Source organism: Agrilus planipennis, unplaced genomic scaffold (assembly GCF_000699045.2).
Source record: "Agrilus planipennis isolate EAB-ADULT unplaced genomic scaffold, Apla_2.0 scaffold42, whole genome shotgun sequence".
NCBI lineage: Eukaryota > Metazoa > Arthropoda > Insecta > Coleoptera > Buprestidae > Agrilus > Agrilus planipennis.
The window spans coordinates 16959-28482 of NW_020438888.1; the positions used below are offsets into that span (position 1 = coordinate 16959).

The 11524-nt window shown below is 35.6% G+C and overlaps 1 protein-coding gene across 3 annotated transcripts in view; it reads left to right on the forward strand.

Moving 5' to 3' along the window:
• The window catches only part of LOC108744954 (fatty acyl-CoA reductase wat), a 15716-nt gene extending 6024 nt beyond the window's left edge, over positions 1–9692 (forward strand). The window contains exons 1-9 of one of the 3 annotated variants that reach the window (XM_025981710.1): positions 579–669; positions 821–1078; positions 3111–3359; positions 4604–4749; positions 4865–4974; positions 5493–5679; positions 5836–5954; positions 7825–8005; positions 9069–9690. In XM_025981710.1, coding sequence (XP_025837495.1) covers positions 824–1078; positions 3111–3359; positions 4604–4749; positions 4865–4974; positions 5493–5679; positions 5836–5954; positions 7825–8005; positions 9069–9423 — 1602 coding nt within the window. In that variant the 5' untranslated portion in view covers positions 579–669; positions 821–823 and the 3' untranslated portion in view covers positions 9424–9690. The other 2 variants (XM_025981709.1, XM_025981708.1) reach the window with 2 other exon arrangements.
• The last annotated feature ends 1832 nt before the right edge of the window (positions 9693–11524 follow it).

Genomic DNA, 11524 nt, shown 5'->3' on the forward strand with positions numbered 1-11524 from the left:
GGAATGGTCAATTTTCATTTATTTTCTTAAATAACTTTAAAACTATTCTTTTTAAGATTATAAAAAATATATATTTGAGACCCTTACAATAAGCCCTTTCGTTCGATATGTCACACGGTATATGTACTAAATTTCAACCCTGTCTAATCTAATTTAGTAAAGTGATTTTTGTCGTTTTTTTTTGTGAGAAATGGTCCAGTAGATTCGAAGCAAAAAGAGTGTTACAGACGGACAGATAGACTCACGAGTGATCCTGTAAGGGTTCGTGTTTAATTCGGACGTACGGAACCCTAAAAAGAAACAACGATTCGTATTATTTACTAATTCAGAATAATTGTTTTAAAATGTGCGAATTTTGATGATCTACAGTGCAATGAATATTCAATACAGATTGTTTCAAGTTCGCTGACCCGTTTAAGCGAATAAGAAAATTGCAATCGATTTTTAAGAATGCAAAAAGGTCGTTGGGGAAGGGACAAGAGGCAAATAAACTCTAGTGTATACGCATTATTGACGGGAGTGATCCATCTCTTAAATTAAAAACCGCAAATACGTAGGCATCGATAATCTTTTTTGAGATCTGATAAAATTTAGACAATTGTTTGAAATCTTATCGCTTATTCTCAAGTACATAGTATCACCTATTCTTATTAAGTACAAAAAAATGCGGTAGGTATTCAGTAGATACTAAACTGTCGTAGAAACTGTAACGATTTATTTTTTTTTTTCAAAAAACGCTCAATTAAAAAGGTATTTAATCTTAAGGATCATAAAATTTTTAATTCGGCACCTAAAGTTTCTTGTTCTTTGTCCTTTTCAGAAAATGTCCTCGTCCACAATGGAAGCAGACATGGACACCAAGCCCTACTTCTCGACCCATCCGACCCAACCCAGCGAAATTCAACAGTACTTTAGGGACGCCACCATTTTTCTTACAGGAGCTACGGGATTCATAGGCAAACTTCTCATTGAAAAGCTACTAAGATCATGTCCGGATGTGAAAAGGATTTACGTACTTGTGAGACCCAAAAAGGGAAAGGATGTTAAGACCAGAGTCCAAGAGTTAGTAGATGGCGTTGTAAGTATTTTTCGTGTTCGATTTTTTTAATATTTTTACTGATTGATAAATAAGTAGAAAGGGACTAGATAATTGTGACTAAAAGTTTCTAATAAGTGACATGTTATTCTAATGGACCTTCCCCGTACTCCGAAAATTCTTTTGGCAAATCTAATGTGTGATTGGTTCAATGAGAAAATGTTTATTTTTCGTTCGTACGGAGACGGGACGGACCGGGTTCTACTCCCGGCAATTCCAGTAACTCTTTTTTTTTTAAATACGTTTGCTTTTTTATAAAATTATGCTGATATAATCAACATTTATCGGTGGATTATTTCTGGTTTTAGGCGCCCCCTTTTACAAAACGAAAATGAACTGATACAACGCAAAGAAAAAATCGTAAAAATTAACCTTTTCGTTGTGACATTGGACTTTTAATTAGAAATATTACAATTATTATGCCCTCGCGTTATGCAACGTAAATATTAAAAAAAATTAACCATTAAATAATTAAAAAGAAATTACTGCTTCATGTTTACATTGTTTAACTTACATATATCTAAAAAAGCGTGGATTATAATTAAATCTAGCATTATTTAAAGCTGACGCAACTGCAAATAATTAACAATTAATAACAGAAAAAATGCAATTATAACATAAAAATTGCACCATCAGCAGTTGAGAGCAAAACAATTAGAGAACATGTCACTTTATTAAAAATAATTGATGTTGCCCATTGCCCCTTTAAAAAGGGGTCGTCTATAAAGGACTTCCACTGTTTCTCCACATTTTTATATCTCTCCCCCCCCGGGGGGTCACAGAAAGTAACATTTTGACGACCTCCCCTTTATAAAGACGTCACAAATTGCAGACACTTCCTCCAAATTTTGAAAAGAAAATTTATTAAGGAAATAAAATTATCCAACAAATATTCTGAAATCGTCACAATTCGATGGACGACCCCAAAATTACAGTTCGAAAGTTGTTATTTTTATCAAAACATAAAATAAATTTTTGTAACTGCATGATAAAAACTAATCGCTATTATAAAAAAGTGTTAGCAAAGTAAGATAGGTATGAAAAGTTAGAAAAGAGGATTTGAAACGAAATGTAGTTAATAATCTAAAGGATTATATTGTCACAAATTAATCAAAAAATAATAACGATCGATTTTTTGATCAGGCCCCGAAATCTAGTGGTACTTTGAACCTATTGATAATCTTATCAAATAAAGATTTTTTTATCGATTGACGCTGCCTAGACAAATATGCGTAATATGTACCGTAATCAATTTTAGATTTCAGTCGAAATCATTCATAAACGTCAAAACGTTCTAACGACAAGGACGACCTACTTTTTTATTTTCTATTAACTACGTATTTTTTTATGCATAATCGAATTTGTTTTTAACAAACTACGTATGTTTTTTTTTGAAAAAATAAATAAAAAGTAAAATATTTTTTTAATGATGTGTTGATTATATAGTACTTTAGGGGTGGTATTTTAAAAACTGATGATATTGTTGTGTAACGAACTTTTGTGCAAAATTTCGAGCTTCCTGACTCAGCGGTTTGGGTTGATGCATCACACTTTGAACTCCTTTTACACTCATTTGGGGGTTGAATTTTAAAAAATCCTTTCTTAGTGCTCGCCTACATTCCATAAGGACCGTTTGTGCCAAAGGACCCTGCCAGATCCTTACGGAAAATGACCCACTGTCAAACTGTTTGAAACCTTAGATTGTGGTAGTTCTCGACGTAACTGTAAATGTACCTTGGAAGTCCTTATGGAAGCACACAATTCTAAAGGACCATAGCTTAAAAAAAATTGATATCTTTACGATATAACACCTATTCAGACCTTTGATCTACACGTAGGAAGCTACCAGAATCTGAAGTTTCAAGCAGTTTAACAGAGTGCTAGTTTCTGTAAAAATCTAGCGTTTCAGAATCGATCGGACCCTTTTATGACCACCGTAGGAATTACGACTCTTTTGAATATTTACTCGCTATAATATTTATACTGAACTAATGCCAGAATTTCGTTTCTATAGATTTTCAACACACTGAAGAAAAATAATCCCGAGGTGTTTGATAAAATTTTTGCCGTCAGCGGCGATTGTTCGTTACCAGATCTAGGAATGTCTGACGACTTTAAAAAGACTATGAGTTCCGAAGTAAATTGTATTATACATTGCGCTGCAACCGTCAGATTCGACGAACCCCTACCTTCTGCGGTTAATATCAATGTGAGAGGCACGAGGGATCTTATAACTTTGGCAAAGAAAATGGAAAAGCTCGAGGTAAGTTTACAAAAACGTTTAAGTTTGCGCAATGGGGGGTAAGAAGTGGAAATAAAAGTACGAACTTGTTTTTCCTTTTCCATATATATTCACCTGCTACCCTTATACTTTTTTTTGTCTAAAAAAATACCCCGAAACTGCATCCTTCACTTATTCGTCGCTTGAAAATTTCTTCTCACGAAGACTTTTTTCTAGTTTGGGAATAGCTATTAATCGCTGTGAGCTAGTTCAGGACTATAGGGTGGGTGAGCCAAAATTTCGATGCAGATAAAGGACACTTTCGGTCAATTTTCCTCATATTTTTTCTTTGACTGCTTCCTTTAACCGCTCTAGTATTGAAGCATAGTATTCTCCAGTTATGGAAACACCTTTATCTTTATAATCGATCAACAGGATCTCTTCTGAGTCCCAAACTGTCGCCATGATTTTCCCTGTCGACTGTGGCCTCTTAAACTTCTTGGGTGGCGGTGTGCCTGTTTTGTGCCACTTCATAGAGTCCTGTTTGGACTCAGGCTCGTAATGACGAACCCAAGTTTCGTCCCCAGTAACAATTCGAGTCAATACTCCATCTTTATCTTCACTACAGAGGTCCAAAAACTCACGAGAACACTCACATGGTGTTGTTTTTGAGGCGGGGTGAGAATTCTAGGCACCCATCTTCTGCTGACTTTAGTTATGCCAAGATGATCGTGAAGAATTGGTTGTATCTAATACTCCTACCATTTCTGCGAGCTGTTTCTTCTTAAGTCGGGCATCTTCCAGTATTAATTTTTCGACTTTTCAATTGATTTCCCGAGTGGTCACCTCAATCGGCAGGCCTGGCCGTGGGTCTTCTTCAAGTGAGTCCCTGCCTTGCTCAAAGAGGGTATGCCACTTGTAAACCATGGTTTTACCTGGCCAAAAGTCCTCGCAAATGGATGACATCTCTTCCAGTACGGATTGATCTGATTTTCCTTGCTTAGTAAGGAACTTATTTACTTGCTTATTTCAAAATTTGCTCCCGATTGACTTGTTCGATCGACGATAGTTCAAAGACCTTTGACATAATTACGATAAAACTTGGTATTTATACCTACTAATAATGAGTTGCTTAATTTGTAATGACTCGAGTAAGTAATGATCTGCCTACCCATTTCGCGAACTTAAAAACGCACCCTCGTATGTAAACTTCTACTGTAGCTAGGCTGGTAATCTCATTCGGTGCTGCTATCTCGTCCGAAAATACAATAAAACAATTCTTTCAGGCTTTGGTTTACGTGTCGACGGCTTATTGTAATTGTCCGAGATCTACCGTAAAAGAAGAGTTGTACGATACGCCAATTTCAGCAGAAAAACTTATAACAATTTCCCAGTCTCTCAATGAAGCTACCCTTAAAAAAATCACGCCCACGTAAGTCAAATCAAAAACTGTAGAAACTGATACTGAAACTAAAAACAACAAGAAATAGAATGAGCATTTTCAACGTAAGAAAAAACTAATCATTTGTTTGTGTTGTTCTTTAAAGGATCCTAGGAGAATGGCCGAACACCTACACCTTTACAAAAGCAGTCGCCGAAGATGTTGTTAAAAGTGTTGCTGAAGAATTACCAGTAGCTGTAGTAAGACCATCGATAGGTACGAAAAATTTTATTAATATTTTAAAATAAAATTAATTCAAAAATAAAGTGTCATACCTAGTTCGTGAAAACCAAGCATTCATCCTAACTAATATGGGTGGAATTTGGGTTTGTTTGTTCATTACGATTTCACGCCATAACTACCCCTTCGATCATCATGAAATTTTATACATACATTGTCTGGGGTACAGAAAAGGACATAGGGTACCTTTTATCCAGAAAATAAGTGCTATTCCCGAAGGACAGAAAAAATTAGTTTAATGTGCTTGTTGATAATTTTTAGTGCTTTTTATAAACGGTCTGAAAAGCACAGAAATTTTATGAAAAAATAAAGTTGAAAAATGTTTAGTTCATTTCAATTATGACAATTTGTTATTAAAAATGAGTCTCCACATGTTCCTTTAACTTCGTAAGAAGACTTTTCTACAACATTACCAATAAAAAGGTTTTACCTATTGAGTTCTCCTGTATTAATTTTTTATTTTGAAACCGACATTTTAATTAATTGATTTGCAGTTATTGGCACTGTACGGGAGCCTTTAGAGGGATGGATCGACAATTTATATGGTTCTACGGGGGTTGTTATCGGGGCGTATACGGGGCTAATGAGAACGTTACACTGTGACCCCAACACCCTGGCCGATATGGTACCCGCCGACTTCGTGGTAAACGAAACCCTTGCAGCCACATGGGATGTTGGAAGGTAATAATCACCTCGATAATAAAGATTAATTAAAAGGCGAAACGTCGATGCTGTTTAGATTAAACAAAATGACTTTTCTGCTTTCTAAACATTCGACGTACATTATTTATGCAGTTAATGGTGGAAATAATAAATAATTTATAACACGATTTTCAGAAAAGTCAGAGAAAAGAAAATGAAGAAAGGGAATGGTTACAAACAAACGCAGGAAGAGGTCAACGAGGCGCCAAAGGTATTCAACTGCGTCTCTTCAGTTGACAATCCGATCACATGGAGTAAGTTTTTCGATCGCTTGTACTTGTATTTATGTTAGGCCCGAAGACCGAAAACGCTCAGTGGCCGGAAAAAACGGCCACATCGCGTTCTGGCTGCCTTCGAACGCACAGAACGCGTTTTCGCTGTTTTTAATCGCTCGCAACGCGTTCTGGTAACTGTTAAACAGCCGGAACGCGTTTTGTCAATTGTTGAACGCTCACAACGGGTTCCTAATGTTCGACTTGTATTATTATTTGCCGCTTTCTACCTGCGTACAATGAGATTTACATTGTACTTATAAAACAAATGAATTTCAATCCATTTTTCAGTTTTTAGGAAACAATTCAATTATTGACAACTATAATTGGATACCAAAGATGGGTTCGGTTTTTCTCGCCGAATCATTTCAACAATATTAAATTTCTTATAATTGTTTTTCAGTTCTAGGAAGAAAGTTACACTGAACACTTATATTGTCGAGACTCCTGATTTTTGCGCGCATTTTGAGCATGCTCAACTTCTCGTACAAGCAATTCGTACCTTTCCTCAGACAGCAACATAGATCTATCGTCACAACTATCAATAATTGGTTTTGCTTTATCATAAAAAATTTCTTTCGCTGATTTATCGGTCATTTTAATGAAAGTGTAACTTTTCAAACGACTTTAGTAAGTTGTTTAGTCAATGACGAACTGATCTTCTCGCTACACTGACGAGAACTGTACTGATTTTTCATGAAGTCAAGTTAGTTATTATATACTCAAACTACTAAGTCGAACATTAAGAACGCGTTGTGGGAGTTCAACAATTGACAAAACGCGTTCCGGCTGTTTAACAGTTTAAAAACAGCCAAAACGCGTTCTGTGCGTTCGAAGGCAGCCAGAACGCGATGCGGCCGTTTTTTCCGGCCACTGAGCGTTTTCGGTCTTCGGGCCTAACATTTACACCCTGTAAATTATCTTCATCATCATCATTGCAAGGCCATCAGTCCAAAGACTGGCTGGACCCGTATATTTACTCATTTCTTTCGAAAGCCAATCTTCGCATTTCCTCAAAACTACATAATTTTATCTATTCGCAAAAAAGTAATTTAATTCACATATGTCTACCTATGCCCCCCCTGGAATCCTATTTCTGTTAATAATATGCCCCTAACTATAATAAATGCGACAAGATATTCTAAGTTGTGAGAAAGATAAACAATTGTAGTGAAAGGTAACATTTAAAGGAATAAATACAACAAGGATTATTAGGCTTATAAATAAGATTATTACCAGGGATTAACGGTACTTTTTAAAATGCTAAGAATGAGAAGATATTCTGGGCTCTTGGTGAATATTAACACTTGAAATGATAGGTAATAATTGAAGGATTAAATGTAGGAAGGACTTCAAGGCTTATAAATCAAATCATCACCAAAGATTAAGGGTACTTTTTAAAATGCTAAGAATGAGAAGATATTGTGGGCTCTTGGAGAATATTAACACTTGAAATAATAGGTAATATTTAAAGAATTAAAAGAGTTTTATCTCGGACTAAAGGTGTCGACGAAATTGTTAAGTGTTAATACGAGTTTTAATTTTTAAAGAAATAATATTTACTTAAAATGAAAGATAATTAAACAAACATTTAACTGAAAGCGGTATCAATTCCGGTCGCAAACTAAACAGTGGACTAATAATAATAACAATAATAAATACTCTCCATTATTAATAGAAATAGGTGTCCTACCATCCTTGTCTTCCATAGCGCCCTTAGTTGTCCTACCTTTTCTAGCACTTCCTTATATTTAACCTTGTCTTTTCTGTCATGCGCACCATTCACGTTTCGCACTCGAACAGAGGCAAAAACACATGTTTACAATTTAAAAATTTACTTTGTATCTTTCAGAAAAATACATGAGTATCCTGGAAGTGTACGGAATGGAAATGCCTAGCATGTTCCAAATTTGGTACTACTGGTTCACCTTAAATCCTAATCGTTTCGTTCACTTGTTGTTCGTCTTCTTCTTCCACAGTTTGCCGGCTTACGCGGCGGACGTGATACTCTTTTGTATAGGCAAGAAACCCAGGTAAGAAATTAACAGACAAATCAAAATGTAACACGTAAATCAAATAGAGATACGCGGAATTCGATTTGAATCAGTTCTACCTTCATCTGCATTCATCTAGTGTGTCGTAAGCTTCATGTAACCTACCCCAACGTGTTGTAACTGGACTAAGTTCTACTTAAAACATACCCATTTTTATTTTGCTTTTGTTCTAACTTATTTATAACTATATAAAGCTATCCTAGAGTGTCCAAAATTAATTGGATGTTTCTTAATACCATCTTCCACCATTAGTTTTGTTATAACATGTCTATACCTAACCTTATCCAGACTTATGTCGTTCATCACAACTGAAATCGATTTGACACAGTTGTATCTTCATCTTTATTGGTTTAGGATGTCGTAAGCTTCACGTAACCAACCCTAACGTGTTATAATCGGACCAAGTTCTACTTAAAACAGACCTCTTTCAACTTGCTTTTGTTCTAACTTATTTATACCTATATAAAACAATCCTAGCGTGTCCGAAACTAATTGGATTTTTGTTAATACTATTTTCCATCAATAGTTTCGCTCTAACATGTCTATATCTAACTTTATCCTAACTTATGTCTTTTATCATAACTGAATTCGATTTGAATCAATTCTACCTTCGTCTGCATTGATCTAATGTGTCGTAAGCTTGACGTAATCAACCCTAACGTGTTCTAATCGGACTGAGTTCTACTTAAAACAGACCTCGAACTATTTATAACCACGTAAAGTTTTCCTACTGTGTTCCAAACTAATTGAATTTTTGTTAATACTAATTTTCTATCGTTGTATCATGTGCAGACCTAAAATCGTATATTCTAACGTTGACATTATTTTGTTTTAACATGTCCAAACCTAACCTAACCTAACCTAACCTAACCGAACATAACCTAACCTAACCTAACCTAACCTAACCTAACCTAACCTAACCTACTGTAACGTAACTGAAACCGTTGGAAAATAATCCTTATTTCACCTGACTTCTTCAAATATGACCCAGTTTAATCTTGTTATGAACTGACAGGAGATTCATTAATTGTTTTCTTTCTAGAATGGTAACAATTTACAAAAAAGTGGGAAAATTCTCGGACGTCATTTCGTATTTCTGTACGAGACAGTGGCAGTTTACCAATTCGAACAGCCGGAAGTTGTGGGAAGAAATGAACGATCAGGATAAACAGTTGTTCACGTTTGACATGAAAGAGTTCGGATGGGAGAAGTTTTTATTGTCGGCAATGAAAGGGGGTAGAATATATTTGCTCAACGATCCCATGGACACCGTAACCGACGCCCTCCGGAGGTTATACTATTTCCGGATAGCACATTACGTTGTCGTGGGAGCTGTCTGTCTGGGACTGTTGAAAGTTACGTCAATCGTCCTGCGTTCGATTGTTCTGTCCTTTTAACTGAATCTGGCGCTAGATCGCTTATTTAAGGGCATTCAATGACGGTTCCTCTGTTCTTAAATATTAAGAAGCAATTATCGCGTTGAAATTCTCAATCAACGAGGAAAATGCACTGAATTTGATTGATTGTTGGGATCTATTAAGGATGTAGGAACTTATTGTGACTTATTGTGATTGTGCTATGTGAACGATATTAGTTATATTAATTATATTATGGGATCTGTCTAAAATTATGTACAAAATGTTAATTAAATTAATTTAGTTTTTTATCGTTTGTTTGAATGTTAAACAGCCATCATGACGGAAACAAAATGGAAGCGGTATTTACAAAACAAATAAAAAAAGTGAATCAAAAATATTGGTATGCAAGGAAGGAAAAGTAAGGAAAGAAGTCGCTGATCTTCGGTAGTTAGGAAGTCAGATAATTCAGGATGGAAGGAGTAGTAGAAATATAAAACAGGGGATAGCGCAGGGTCTGTACGGGTGCGAAACGTGGACGGCGTCCAAAATGTGGTGTTACAGGTAAACGATGAGGATACCGTAGATAGAGAGGGTTAAAGCGAGGAGGTATTAGAAAGAGTAGGAAGATATGGGATGTTCTAGTTTTAGGGAAATGCAAAGATTGATTCCGAATAGAAAAGAGTGAAGGTGCGTGTTCAATCAGTCTTAGGACTGACGACCCAATGTTGATGATATTAAACAGATTAAAAAAAAATAATAAAATAAAAGTTTTCATAAAGGACACGATTTTAATTAATTTTTGTTCGTAATAATCCTGTAACTATTGCAGGTCTTCAATCGTCAATACGCTAAAAATTATAGGTTTAATTTGAACTTAAAATATGCAAATTGAATACTATTTGAAGTTGTTCTATTAAAAATGTTACTCGAACAAAGTATTAAATTAATAAATTCACTTTCACTAAATTAAACTTTGCAACTAAAAGGCTAGGCCTTCATGACAGTTCCGAATAGAATGAGTTAAGAAGTGGAGAATTTTTGGGACACCATGTATGTTTCATGGGTACGGAATTTTTATTCGTAATTTCAAAAGTTTCATGAGTATCTGTTAATTTTTCCGTCTTTGCTGTGCCGATGGCATATGCACCCACCACACCCATCGGGGTCATTATTGATGTCAGGCATCCACGGTTCATGGTCCACTTCAATGTTACAAAGGAAGGCTTGGGTTAATACACGATCATATACACATAAGTAAAGTAAAATGTAGTAGGCAGCACTACTCCACGCATTACCTTGACTTTCAGTTTCATCTTATTTGTATTGATGCGTGTTACAGATACAGTACGATTCAAACGATAAATTACCGAACTACTATAAATCGAAATTGTTACTGTAGATGGGGATCGTGATTTCAGGCTTACCAGGAAAGGCCCACAAATTACGTAACGCAGGTTTGAGGAAGGAAATCTAACCTGGTTTATGCTACCGCTGCGTGGAGGGTCAAAGTTTCCATTACGTAACGATTTTAGAACCGGAAGAACACTAATGATAATGAGAAATTGTAATAGTTTATTCAAAAGTGAGTAATTGTATTGGAAATTAAAAACTTGTTCTTTTTTTTTGTAAAATTTTTGTAATGCATGCGTTACGTGACGGAATAAAAGGGCAGGGAGGGGTCAGCCTAGACGTTACGGGCCTGTTACGAGCGGAAAGGGGGTTAAAATATTTGATGAATTTTTGGGATCATGTCCATTGGATTTTGGTATTACAATGGGTCATTATAATTTACGTTGAATCGGAAATTTTTATGAATCCCTTTCTTTTGAAACTGCTGGATCCGTCCCTGACTTTTAGATTTCTTTTATTTTAACTTCTGATTATGGTATTTAATTAGAGTCGTACGTTTCCTGATTCCAACCCGTTTTTAACGGTCACGGTCAGACGTCCTCTCATGTGTCAATGTATCTCAGTATGTTTGACTCATTTCGAAGGCCTTTAGAACGAATCTCTTCGTTCGAAAGTGTTGCTTATTACGTTAAGGAAACAAATCGAATGGATTTTTCCCTTTGAATTAGAAATAATTGAAAAATTGCGTCATCCGTGCGACCCTACACCCTGGTCTCTAAATTCTCTCATG